Here is a 15,097-nt window from a genome sequence, read left to right as displayed (position 1 = left end):
AAGAAGCATTGGGAAATCATTTCATGCAAAGATCTCGTGTTGTAACCCTTGTGCTTGGATTACTCCAGTGTTAACAAACAAAGTAACTATGTACAGTATATGTGGTTCTTTCAACAATCCAATGCAGATTGATTTGTTACCTTCGTCAAGCCATTCATTTGGTTCGTCATACAAGTCTACTAAGTATGATCCCTCCATCTTTCCATAATGTTCATAATACAATACACCCAGAGCTCTTATCCATGCTTCCAGTTTGCTCCCTCGTTATCCGAAACGCCACCATGTGCGCTGACGGTTCATATAACGAAGTGTCTATCTTTTCATATTCAAGTCTCTTTGCTTTAGGCCCTGATGGATTTTTAAAATTGTCAGGTAAGCACTGTTGTGGGTATCCCTTATATATACTTCTCACAGACAAGTCCACCTCATCTAGATTAACTTTAAAAGGTAAACTTCTCACCCTCGCCATTTTGATTTTGGCGCCACCTCTGTCCTCGATATCGTTAATGTTTATAGATTTGACACTTTCACCCATATTGAAACTTCAATCTACTGTATGTAAATATATACGCAAGGTAGAATCTCTGTATTATTACATACCTTTATACCAATCTACATTCATTCCATAGAAAGGGACAAACAACGCTGGCTAGTTTTTCACCGACCATGCATCCATAACTGGAACCGGAATGTCGGGAAACCGAATAAATACAAGCAGGATTTGTTTTTATGAATGAAACACCGGTGGAGACTACGTATTTGGAGCTGAGCCGAAAAAAGCTTTGTCTTGCGTACTACAATACATTCATGACAAAAATGAAATGTGGTACATGGATCGGCATGTATATCAAGCATTACACCCTTACTATTCGTTTCACTTTCGACACATTAACGTCTGCTCCAGAAATCCAGTCTATAACAAAATTTCCAACTTAAAATTACAATTATTGCATTAAACACTGGCGGATCCAGGGGGGGGGTGCTTCCGAGGATTGGAACCCCCCTTCATTTTTTTGCCGAGTATAGAGAGAGGGGGGATAAAATGTTTTCTGGAATAGATATTTGTACTCTGACTTAAGTTTAGAATATAAACCAAGTTCAAAACAGCTCGATCGTTTTTTTCATGTTTCACTTGCTATAAATAAAGTCTCACATAACTATTTTCTTTCCTCCATTTATCTTCACTGTTCCTCCCTTTCAGAGTTTTTATTTATGAGTGAATAGTAGAAAATATTCTACTTATTTCAGTATATGATAAATAACATTCGAGGCCTAATCTGATATCATCGATCTTTGACTTTGGACCATAAGCACCGTTTTTGACCATCTTTTGTGAGGTATTATCTTACATAAGTCATTAAATGGAATACGCATAAGGCCACAGTGAATTAAATGCAATCCTTTGTTTTACGTAGGTTTTCATGATCATAAACCTACCAAAAATGTTTTTTTCAAAATCTAAACCAAAAATCTATGTATTCTTTTGGAATGATACAAATCCAATCAATTTTAAGGCTACAGTAGTTTCTGGAATGTGTTTATTTTTTTATTCGGACTGGGGGATACCTTTTCAAAGACTTAAGGGACGTAAAGATATTATATACCACAACATAAATATGTGTGTGTTAATCTATGTTTGAGAGAGAGAGAGAGAGAGAGAGAGAGAGAGAGAGAGAGAAGGGGTTGGTAGAGGGGCACCATCCTGCTGGAACCCTCCTCTTTCAAAAATTGCTGGATCCGCCCCTGTTAAGATCTCAATAATTCAAAGGAAATAACCAAGTCCGATGACAAATCTTCTGCATATGTTTAATTATTGAATTTTGGTTGGTGGAGATAATCATTTATGATGTTGAAATATCACATCTGTTCTAGGAAATTACCCTCTCTTTTTGTTTGTTATAAATTGCATGCTGATTTACCTTCAAATCCAGGCATATCAACTCATAACTCATGTTCCTTTTTTAATGATCATTTAAGAAATTTGAATATCATATCTGTTCTCTGAAATGACTCTCTCTTTGATTGTTATAAATTGCTTGCTGGATTGCTTTCAAATCCCTGCATATCAAGTCATACCATGTGTATTTTTTATTATAATAAATGGCACATAAAACTACTTGGGTGAATTGAAATTTAAATAAGCAACACGATCACTGTCTTGGTGGGCTTTCATTATATCTGTGTGAAACAACTCTGTAACATTTCACACAAACGATTGAATCAAATGTTAGAAAACGAGTCAAGAAAATGTTTCTGGACAACATGGACAAGGAATCAAGAAGTTACATGTTCACCAAGTTTTTTTTAGTGTCTGATATAAACACGTGTCTATTTTGGAAATTTACTTAAAATCTGCAGTTGACGATAATTTGTCCTTTAATAAGATATATGGAGTTTTGTTTCCTGTATCATTATTTGACATTAAATCCCAGACAAAGTCAATAACCTTCGATGTATCAGAAAGATGGTATATGGAATATATGTAGATAACGAAAAGTATTCAAGCTCAAAAGTCCATTAAACAATACAAAATAGGAGCAGAGCAAACACGGACCTCTAAACATCAGAGGTGGGATCAGGTGCCATGGAGGAGTGAGCATCCCCTGCCGACCGGTCACACCCGCCGTGTGCTCCTTGTCATGATCGGGAAATAACGGAAAAATCCGTCGATAATTCAGTGTGTAAATAATGACCTGCGTGAAAATTAATTGTGTTAATGTGATTAACTTAGGAGTCTAAATGGAATGAAATATTGGCAATTATAATGAAGAGCATAACATCCTGTTTTCTTTATCTGAATGAAATCAACTGTTTCATTCAGGTTTTGTCAGTTTAAGTGTTGACAGGAAGGTAAATTTAACTCTCAGTTGTACCTTTCTTCAAAAATGTTAATGGCTATTTTGAATGATCTTTCAGAAGTGTTTCATTAATCTGACAGAATCGGCATTATCTCTCCCGTGACAAAAGCTCTAACTGTTTGCATTTTAAACAAAGGAAAGAAAAGTTTCATCTTGACTGTAAACGTTTTTAACTTACATTTAGATAATGTATTTTGCTCATAAACTTTTTACTAGATTTATTGAAATATCAAACTATAACTATAAGAACATATGTATCTCTAATGACATGCACACAGACTGTTCTCTCCTTAGTAATCATGGCAAAAATGCTCTTTGACTCAAACACTAATGTACAAACTTAATGACTTCAAATATGTATATAAATATTTTCACTGAAATAATCACAAATCTTGTTGAAGTCAACTTAAAAAAAATGTTTTATTATTCATAGACTTTGGACAAAGACAGGAGTGAAATTTTAAGAATTTCAGAAATTGTTATACCATGCTCACTGCTATCAAAGAACTGATAACTAAATTATGAATCTAGTTCAGTCCACTTGTGTATAAAGTCTTATTGAAATCGTCCAAAATTGCAGAAATGATGATTTGAAAGAATTTCATTGATTATTTCATTTCTCATAATCATGTCAACCTCCTTCTGAAATCCAAACCTAAAACATACAACCCTTTGATGATAATCTACTTCTAAACTATACTAATTTTTGTTAAGTAAGATTTTCCTTACAATACATACAACTGAAGTACATTTTTAGAGGTTTTCAAAATTTGGCTTTTATGTAAACAAAATTGGTCTTTGACAGAGTTATGCATTTTTAAGTAATTTTCTATAAAGCTGTAGTGCTAGCATTTTAAAAGTTAAAAAGACAGACTTATTAGCTTTATACTTTTGGTCTTTGGCAAATTGGACCAAAACCCATACAAAATATTTTGATCATTATTTGTAACTTCTTTTATATAACAGACTTTGTACCTTCACACACTTTATTTTAAGAAATTAAAACAGCCTGTCATAACAGAACAGTTCAATCTGCAGAAAAGTTACCTACATGTACAGAGCTTATTAAGCAAAGTAGGTTTTGACTGTGCCTTTGATGAGCTCTGCAAAGAGGGGACACCTCCTCATGGCGGTGGCACGGTCCAGACAGCATACTAAGTGACCACAGGGCAGGAACACTGCGGCCACAACCTTGTCACAACAGACCTTACATACTATAGTCTTGGTCAGAGCATGGAAGTCCTCCTGTAATATATGCTGCTCTGTAAACATACAAATTATCTATGATTAAACATACTTGTAACAATTCTGTGTATTTTCATTCTATTTATCAATGCTAATTTAATTTTTGGCTTAACATCTACATGTATACTGTATTTAAAGATGCAGTTTTTAAATCCAATTAATTAAATTTTCTAAACTGACTGGAGAATTACTTACATTTCCTACGAAAATGCATCAATTCTGTCATAAACCTTTTGCTCAATAATTAAATCTTATAAGATTATAATTGTTATCTCCCTTTTCCTAAGATTTAAGAGAATTTTCACCCATAACCTCTGGGAAATTTTAAATCTGTTTGAAAGAAAGAAGTTCTAAACATAGTCTAATTTTCTTTCCAGCAATGGCCATATTCTATACAAAGAAATAAGGAATTCAAAAAAAAAAAAAACAAAAAACAAAAAAAAAACCCTGTGTATCTCTCTGATCATATCCTTATTCTTTAGACTGACCATCTGTAGGATTATGTTCTGTTTTCTGCACAAAAAGCAAAAGTATCTCCTTTTTAATTCTTTGCTCATAAAAAATGCAATAACTCCTCAGAGTGGAAAAAGCTGGCAATAAACAAAAACAATAATACATTTTTCAGTCGTATTAATCATGTATACGTGTATCATAGAAAATAATACGATTTTTTTTTTATTTTTTGAAAAGAAATATAAATTGTAGAACAGAAAAAAGGAATTCCTCTTAAATTCAACAGTAAACTTAATCTTTGGATATTGTTTGTGTGAAGGATATTGAAAGTGTGCTTTAATTGGATATTTATTTGTTCTGCTGTACATTCTTAATCTGAGTCATCATCTCTTGTGTTTTGTATTAAAGCTCGAGAAGATCTATTTGCTTCATTCCTAACAACATGAAATTAGAAACTAGACTAAACTGATCACCTGTTAAAATTACATAATAAACTATAGTTACAAATGTAACTGAAGCATTTTTGCTATGGATGTTACACTTAGTCATGAAAAAAAAAAAAATAATAAAGTGATTTTAGATGCGAACACTGATAAGCATAATATGTATTGTACGTATACGGAGTGCAGAAAAATGCCTTTTAAAAATGCTAAAATTACTTTTTGAATCCACGTCCAAAAACATTTTTCAGCTTATTAAAAAGCACATCATCAAAGCTGAAACACTGGCCTTTTTCTTATTTGTAAATATATAATCTCAGTCTCTCAATCTCAAGAGGGACTCTCAATCAGGGCAACTGCAAAATTTAATATCTTAAGAAGTACTGTAGATTCCTTATTTTACGCGAGTACTTATTATCGCGAAATGACCCAAGGGCGTCAAATCGCGAGAATAATAATTCGCGAATGGTTGATTTATCTAGAGATTTTACATACATTAAAGCACCATAAAAATAAAAGCGAGTAATTTTATTTCGCGAGCGGTGCTTCTCGCGTAATTACGCGATAATTTATTCCTCGCGTATATTTAGGAATCTACAGTATAGGAAGCCAAACACATAACCTACATGTCGGATCATAAAAGCGACAGGTCACTCCCGCAGTGTCACGCCCTATGTAAGCCTGATATGTTATACAGGTAATCAATAGCTTGCCTCGGTTAAGATTTACAGTGAAGATAAGTTTTATGATGTAATTTTTTATCTGACTTCACTCTTTCAATGAAGATGATGAAGTCCATATATATATATATATATATATATATATATATATATATATATATATATATATATATATATATATATATATATATATATATATGAAAGGTAGATGGATTTCTCATGCTTATAAAACATATCAGAAACCAGGAGAGAGAAATTTTATCACATAGGGTAAGAAAAGAGTATTTGGTTAGTTGGATCATCCATTTTTAAGTGTGCTTTTCAACGCGCAAGGCTTTCAACTAAAAAGATCACATTTGTGACTTAGACGACTAAATTATCACATACTTTGGCAGGGCAAAGGTGGTCGAACATGGAGAAAATTGTTTCCCCACATTGAGTTTCTATTGAGGTATGAACCATTGCATGATATTTTAATTATTCACTGTTGTGGTAATGACATTGGTAATGTGCCTTTACTTGAGCTATGCTAAAAGATGAGAGAAACAACTCAAATGATTCAGTCTAAACTTACAAACACTTGGCCTCATATTCTTCCTAGAACGTCATGGTATATATATATATATATATATATATATATATATATATATATATATATATATATATATATATATATATATATATATATATATATATATATATATATATATATATATATATATATATATATATATATAATGACATGTTGTGCAGTGAATGTTCCAACTGTAACCATTTCATATTTCATAAATGATCACCAATTAGTACATGCACAAGGGGCACTTTGTTACTGGTGTGGGATTATTATAAGGGTATTCAGTAGATGTGTAAACAGTTAATCTGATCACTAGATAGTCATACAAAAAATTTGTGGTCAGTGGATTTTATATTAGTCAAAGAATTCCCTATATGGCTTAACAAAGAAATTTTTATGGACCTTATTGAAAGAAAGTGATATATCTTATTGTAATTAGGTATGCCAAATCGAACTATAGCTTCCATAACAAATACTGTCATAGGCCTCAAATATCATACTCATCCCCCGACCTGCCATGTATTATGTTCTTTCAATGGCATGTTGTGCACATTATTTAACTTTGATTTTGCTAAGCTCTAAGATAATGATTGGTTTAGTGGGGTGTTTTGTGCACCATAAAATCTACTGCAAGATACAGTTGTCATATTTGCTGTTTAACTGCATATTTGGCAAATATATGTGTTTCAAAAGGAGTTTTACCAGTATTTTTAATACCATAATACCAGTAATTACGAATGATGCAATATTATAACTATTGTCCCATCATTAGCTTAAATCAATACAAGTAAACAAAGAATGGATGTGTTTATGAGCATCACAAATAAACTCACGTTCAAAAATAAATGATTTTTATAGCTACCAAATAGCATAAATAACGTAAATTTGCAATGTTTTTTTTGTTTAAAATAGAAAATAAATCCGCTTAAGCTTAATCACAAAAAATATTGAAATAATACACCATATTCTATCCTCCTAATTGAGCAGATTTTCAACTGCCTTAAACGCTTTTTTGGTTAAATCTTGTAAGGTAATTACCCACGAATCCAGAAATCCCACAAGTCAATTATAGGCAACGTCAGTTAGCAACATTTCATATACTTTTTATAAAGAAATTGATAAAAGAATTTTTGTATGCGATGACATCTAATTTAAAACTGATTTATAACTTCTTGAAAAAAGTTCAGTATACGAGAGAATTAAGTGTATTGTAACCATTTTGCTCAAAAATGGCACCTGCTTTAAACTTAAGGAGGGATTCTTCTCTTAAGAACACTTATTTCTTATATTTAAAAATCAATGAAATTTTCACAGAATCAAGAAGACAATATCAATAAGTGATGGTATTAGTTAGATTAAATTTGACCGTTTTATATTAGAGGCAAGGTCAGGTCAAGGTCAGTACCTTTCCCCTGGACATTAAGAATAAAAAATTACTGTTGCCAATCATGCGATGCCTACTTCTATTTCAATAAATTAAATATTTTTCTTTTTTCATAAAGAGATATTACCATATAGGATCTATAAGATGATATTACCAAATTGACATAAATAATTTAACTAAAATGGATATTGGCTAATCCGAATTTTCTCTATTTTTCTTAAAATTTTAAGATATTTTAGTTGTTTTTATATGCTTCCTATATTTAAATTTTTCTTATTTTCACATATGGTAAAGTTGTCACATAAAGATACAAAATGATATAAAAACAAAAAGTTTTGACCGTTTACTAAGAGAGAAAAAAAAACTTTTTACGGATTTTTGGCTCAAATCTGAACTTAGATTGGAAGTTTTAAAAGCTAACATAATTGTAGTTTGTTTCGAAAATCATATTTATTTGATATGTTTTAAAACTTTAGTCCCTTATTATTAATTTAATTTACATTTAAAAATTTTCTCCAAGTCTTTGATTGTGTAAAAATTATAACTAAATTCATTGTTCTATAATTATTTTGAGAGGCAGAAAAGAAGATATTTTCATACGCCGTCATTCCGCCAAAAATATAGTCCCGCTAGATTTCAAACTCAGCTTACCATTTCTATTTAAAGTTGTACAATTGTGATGAGGAAAGATAAATATCATCTTTTAAATCTCTTACATCTAAAAATATAAAACATATAAGCAAATATACTTTGAGTATTTCATCTAGTCAGAAACCAGAGAAGAATCCCTCCTTAAGGACAATATAGGATAATACAGAAATAATTGTCCAATTTGTGTTTTAATGCATCAATTGCATTTTCATGAAAAAGTTATGAGCAGCTGCAAAATAACCTAATTGGGATCTTTTTCTGGTACAACCATACAAAGCAAAAATCAAGAAAAGACAAAAATAGGGTGGAGTCATTAAAAATCTTCTTCTCGGGAACCACTGGCAAAGAAAAGCTGAATCTTACGTAGAAGTAACCTCGGGTAGTGTAAATTCTAAATTGTTCAAATCATGACCCACGGGAGTAGGGTAGGGCCACAATTGGGAATCCATGTTTTACATTGAAATATATAGGAAAACTCTTTAAAAATCTTCTTCTAAAGAACCACTGAGCCAGAAAAGCTGAAACTTAGGTGGAAGCATCCTGGGGTAGTGTAGATTAAAAATTATTCAAATCATGACCCTCAGGGATAGGGCGGGGCCACAATAAGGAATCCAAGTTTTACATTGAAATATATAGGAAAAATCTTTAAAAATCTTCTTCTCAAGAACCACTGGACCAGAAAAGCTGAAACTTAAGTGGAAGCATCCTAGGGTGGTATAGATTCTAAATTGTTCAAATCGTGACCCCCAGGGGTAGGGTAGGGCCACAATAGGTATTACAAGTGAGGAAATCTTGTGAAGAACAGTAGGACCAAAGTTACTCAGATGAGCGTTGTGTCCCAAGGGCCTCTTGTTTAATTTAAAATATAAAATATACCAAGTAGGGAAGAGTTTAAAATTGAAACGGGAGAGGACCAATAATTCGTAAGTCTTTTTTATGAAAGCTTTAATGCTTTGAAAACTAGCTGCAATAATCTAGACCTCTTCAATTTTTTCAGGTAGAGGGTAGTATCTCAATAAATCTGTATGTGCAGGAGGGATCCACAACCCAACAAACTTTGGCTAAAATTATTTAAAAAGTGACTATCTTACCTGAACTCAAAACTGCTGTCTTGAAAAACATAAACTGATCCAAAAATAAAATGAATAATTCACATATCGTTTATTTTTCGTGTCAACATTCCGCCATGTTTGCTGACCTTGATCCATTTTTGTTTTGAAAAGCCAATGCGAATTCGGGATCTATTGTGCGGATCTAAATAGGAAATCATTTATTTTAAGCATAAATATCGTTGTTTCAAAAAAAAAAAAAAAAAAAAAATAAAGAAATAACATTCCATCTCGAATGCTCTCATTTATAATCGGTGTTATTGATATCACGCAACACAATCATTTATCTACACTAACATTAACTTATCAAACTTTACTAAATTTCAAGCACAAGTCTCATTATATCATATACGAGACGTACAATGGCAGCTAAAGACCTGCCAGAAAGATGAAGAAGATTCCTGGTAATTAAGTATGTAGTTTTACCATGTGTAAGCGCATAAAAGGCTAAGATGTTGATAAGAAAATAAAAAATTATCTTCTTCGAATGAAGTCGAATGAAAAAGCGATTATTTCGCCTGAAGTTGCCCGTTTACGATTACCATATTAGAGGTCTTGTGGGATTGTAGCCCTCTCCCGAAGAAATTAGATTTAAAATGTGGGAAAGGGTTACATTACACAAAGTGCGTTAAGTGTTTCGATGGTAAATAATGTTGATGAACACTATTAAAGCACTTGGAAAAAAATTCAAAGTGCATTGATTTTGTCCCAAATATAACGCACTTTGAAAAGAAAATTCAAGGTGCGTTGATTTTGTCCCAATTTTTACGCATTTTGATTTTTTTTTCAAAATGCATTGTCACAGTGCTAGGTGTGTGAACAGTTGACCGTAAAGCCAAACAAAGACACAGTGATTGTATCATTGAATTCATTCTTTTAAAGGTGCTTGGACACAGATTTGAAGTTAATATTTTCTCAAATTTTCTGTATAATTTCATGACTTATATGTTTCCATAGTATTTCATACTAAAATATAATAAAAATCTTATTTCATCTCGAAGTTATTAAAACTTCGAATTTTTGGACGCGTTGGATTGACATATCCTTGCGCTTTCACATATTTTATTTTATTCTTAATACTTAAAGAAAAGTGGCAATTTTGTTGTGTATTAATGAAAAATATTAAAACTTATAACCCAGAACATTCAGAGTAGAAATGTTCGAAAGCAAAACCCACTCACATTATTGTAAGTCCGTGCTCAGTGGTGTGTGCAGACTTTAACAATTGAACACACCCGGTGAATCGTAAACATTAACAATAATAGAGCTCGTGCCCTGTTTACATAAACAGTTCACGTTTCACGGGTGTATTCAATTTGTTAAACTCTGTACACATCACAGAGCATGGACTGAACAATACTGATAAGTTGGTTTTGCTTTCGAACATTTCTACTCTGAATTTTCTAGATTATAGATGTAATAGTTTTCATTAATGCATAACAAAATCGCTTCTTTTCTTAAATATTAAGGATAAAGTTAAAATTTGTGTAAGTGCAAAGATGTGTTAATCAAACGCGTCCCGGAATTCGTAGTTCCAATAATTTCCAGATAAAATAAGTTTTTAATTATATTTTCGTGTGAAGTGCTATTGCAATATATAAGTCGTGATATTATACAGAAAATTTGAGAAAATATTAAGTTCAAATCTGTGTCTAAGCACCTTTAACTACCAAATGCGATTAGATCGAACTATTCTGACAAATATAAAACAAATTGTATTTAATGTGTTATATCTTTTTAAATCGCCATTCAATTTTTTCCATGCTGATACCTTTCCAGTCTTAAAGAAAATTTACAGTGACCCAAAATGTTGTTTGTTTTTATGAACCTAAGATTTTAAAAGGACATTAGGAACATCTGTTATGTACGTATGCACAGTGAGATACAGTTACAGATACAGGCTGATACATAACAAATCAGTTCCTTATTTGTAAAGACTGCTCTGGTTGTCACATTATCTAGTAGACTCAATTATTATATTCGAAAAGTAAAAAAAAAAAAAACAAAGAAACACACAAACAAAACACACAAACAAACAAAAGACTTACTCACTGCCATGGTCATGATGATTTAGAAATTAAGGGGCATATTTTTTAACAATCTAATAAAAATACTAAGGTTGATTAATATTGAAAACGTTATTGAAAATCTTATTGATTGCGATGTGCTCCGCATAGAGAAAGTCGAGGGCAATTTAATTGTGATATTTTTCTTTAGCAAATTGATAAAATTGAGAAAAAAAACCTTCTCATTCCACAGTTTTAATGGATCCATAAGTAACACATTCTCGATCCTCAGAGTTAGTGTAGATTTGCGACAAGATATTAATCTACGCTGCAGATTCCTTGTTATACCCTAGACTTAATTTCATGAAATCACTGAATTGGCTTATTTACATCAAATGCATAGAGAGAGTATGAATTTTTTTATCGATTGGACTCTTAACGTGTTACGTGTATTTCAGCAATGTGAAAAAAGCAAGTAATTTTATTTTGCCAGTGCTGCACCTGAACAAAAAATTGAAACTTCTTGTCTTTTTTGATCCAAAAGCTTTTTGTTCGCTTCCTCTGGTGTTAAAATATGCCAAGAGACATTGTTCATCTACTTTCACTAAAGTTTGGGTTGGTATAGACATATGATGGGTAAGTGGAATATCTGCCTCCGTATATTAGTAATCATTTAAATCAAAGTCAAATTCAGACTTGATACACCCCAAAATGCTCGCAGTTTTCTATAATTATTATATGAAAACTCTATTGTGAATGCTAAATAGCATTAGCAATGACAGTGTCTTTGCATGTGTTACATATTTGGACGGGGTCCAATTACAGTAATATCTTCTGAGCTAGTTAGTTGCATTTTGACTTTCCGGAATAAAAATGGATCCTCATTTGCTCCGCCTTAATGCTGAAAAGCTTTGCAGTGAACCAATCAAAGCAAGTGATTACACAAGTTTCCCTCGCATTCCTTCAATGAATTTTCCATCTGCATTATTCATCGATTCTATGTTGCATCAGGGTGTTTGCAGTTGTCTTAAAGTTTAGAACATATACATGTGGATTAATTAAGATTTCTGTGCTGGTAAGTTAATATGGAGGGAATGTAGAATTTTCTTTTCCTTTGTTTTATTCTACATCATTCAAAGGTCAACAAAATATTTCCTATCTTTTAACTGCTCTTTTGCCAAAAGAACATAAATTACTCTTTAAATCTACTAAGTGGCAAGAAATTAATAATGCATATTAGGCATTTTGTATGATTTACTATATTCAAAAATAGATACCAAGGATAATTAAGACTTTGTTTCTTAAGCTTTGTAATGCTACGATTTTCTCGTTATATATATATTCAAACGTGCATTTTCTAGAACATAGGAACCAAAAGTTGCCACAAGGTAGATTTTTTTTTCTTCGTCATCATTTTATTTGTTTTATTAGATAATTGTGTTTATATTCAACAATTTGTCAAAACTTTTTGTCTGAAGCCATACAAAACAGGTGGCTATAATTGCGGTGTGAATTGTGGAGGCTTAAATGAAATATGAATACATTAGACTTGTGAAGGGACAATAACCATTGCAAACATTTGATAAATACAGATTCACATATAATCATATTATAATTCGTCGACTATGAGCAATGCTTATAATTCTCAGTGAAAGCTTTAGTCAGTTAATGATATATTCGCCCCCAACAGATTAACGTATCTCCTCACGTCAGTTATAATAATTGGAGTTGGAGCAATTATTTTCTTTAACATTTATAATAATTTTTGGGGCAATGTAGGATATATGTTGAGATCCACCCCAATGTGTCTCCAATCCTAAAGGTTGGATAGGGTATACTGCCTAATCATATATGCTGAACATCTGGATCTTGTGGGTTTTTAACATGTTTCCCCTTTCTTGCATAGAACTGACATAAAAGAAGCAATGGGGCATTCGTAGCAGATTGTCGTTAGCAGCAGTCTTTCATTAAATTAGATGGCAGATATAGATCTCTGAGATATTATTACAACATAACGCAATGATTATTAGAGGTACGATTGGTTGACTGTACATGTGTCTTGTTTTACGTCCCATTTGAGAACTTTTCACTCATATAGAGATGTCACCATATACCGGTGAAGGGACTCAAATTTAGACTTAATTTACTCGGCACTTACAGTCATTGAGCAGTGAGGGTTCTTTATCGTGCACACGCCTACCGTGACACAGGTAATCATTTTTTTATAAAACGTTTGATCAGAAAGACCCGTGACTTCACTTCTAGTGCTGGGCGCTTGGCGAAGGAACAGTCACTAACTATGATTACGTTTTAGATTTGACGCAGCGCCGGGAAAGAGAAACGAACCAGGGCCTCTTGATCATACACGAACGCCCTATCACTAGCCTACCGTGATCGGTTTCAATAGACGTATGAAAAAAGTTAAAGAAAAAATTTAGGGAGTGTGAAAACACTGGTTTTGGAATAAATAACTCATTAGCAGGTATTTTTTTTTTTAGTAAAATTTATTCCATATCTTTTATGAACAAGCTGAAATATTGACACCTTTTACATTCTTTTTGCTTGGCCTTCTTACAACTTCCTGGTTTAATAGCAACACATTTTGTTTTAAGGAAGGCAATGATTATGATTTTATTCAGAATTTTCATTAAGAATCATTTTAATTATTACAAGTCCTGTCGAGAGGAATAAACCGCCAGCACAGCCAACCATCAGTAATGCTTAAGGAAAATGCAATAAATATTACGAGAACAGGAATATTTAGCAAAATCATTTGGATAAAGAACTCTGTTAATTTTACAATTAAAAAATAAATTTTCACGAGATAAACAACGAATCCTTTGAATCTTTTGAAATTTATTACAATATATGTAAATGAAGCGCACCAGTCATCCGGGCATCTTTGAGAATTAAATTTCAATTGAATTGTTTTGTTAATAATAAGGCAGGGTGTTTTGCATATTTATAACAGAAAATTGTTTTTGTGTAGCAGAAATTCGATCCTTTCGTTTTTCTGTTCCTTAATTATTTAAAACTTCTTACTAAGACCCAGGTAAGTGTACATACATGTATCTTGATTTATTTTATAATCTGTGGTGCAGGACAAGAAATATATACAGTGTAATCTTTAAAAAAGTGATCATTTGACTGATGGTCAAGATAAGGGAAATCAACGTCACAGTAACCATGACAATTGACAACTACATATATCTGCATTTTCCAAAAGCTGATCAGATATTGTATATGGCCCAAAAAGCAATGTTTTGTTTATGACAAAAAAAAAAATTGGAAAATTATTCAATGTTTATAAATATTTAATAATTGTATCTTCTTCTCTCGATACTTCAAAATGGAATATCTATAGAAGATGCCAAACAGAGAGACTGAGTCTCGCTACCAATTTTAAGATTTCAAAATCACATTATCTTAATGTTTGCTTTTTTTCATTGCATGGTGACAGATATACTGAGCTTAAAATACAATGTATTTCAAGATTTTTCAAAATTCAGCTATTTGATAAGGAAAAAAAATGCATTAAAAGACTCATCGTAATATTGTATATATTTATTTCTCACGGCAGTTATTGTTGGGCGCTACCAATCATTTGCTGTATACAGTTGAATTTATCATTAAAAATCGGTACTTTGTGATGTATGACGTACCCTGCGTCACTTATCCTTAAACGCGCCTTTAAAAC

The 15,097-nt window shown here is 32.0% G+C and overlaps 2 protein-coding genes across 2 annotated transcripts in view; both read right to left on the bottom strand.

The window, feature by feature from the left end:
- LOC133186369 (uncharacterized) overlaps positions 1 to 15,097 on the bottom strand; it is a 53,229-nt gene that overhangs the window by 5,694 nt on the left and 32,438 nt on the right. The window lies entirely within an intron of this gene.
- On the bottom strand, positions 3,801 to 9,459 carry LOC133186450 (putative inhibitor of apoptosis). The gene is made up of 2 exons (XM_061321697.1): positions 9,377 to 9,459; positions 3,801 to 4,120 (listed from the first exon to the last, which is right to left on the bottom strand). The coding sequence occupies exons 1-2, from the start codon at positions 9,405 to 9,407 to the stop codon at positions 3,924 to 3,926; spliced, it is 228 nt and encodes a 75-aa protein (XP_061177681.1). The 5' UTR covers positions 9,408 to 9,459; the 3' UTR covers positions 3,801 to 3,923.

This window comes from Saccostrea echinata, unplaced genomic scaffold (genome assembly GCF_033153115.1).
Source record: "Saccostrea echinata isolate AGI-Se365-2 ecotype Australia unplaced genomic scaffold, CSIRO_AGI_Sech_v1 ptg000013l, whole genome shotgun sequence".
In the NCBI taxonomy this organism is placed as follows: Eukaryota; Metazoa; Mollusca; class Bivalvia; order Ostreida; family Ostreidae; genus Saccostrea; species Saccostrea echinata.
The sequence above is the reverse complement of the archived record's forward strand: the minus strand, read 5'-3'. Positions and strand labels throughout refer to the sequence as shown.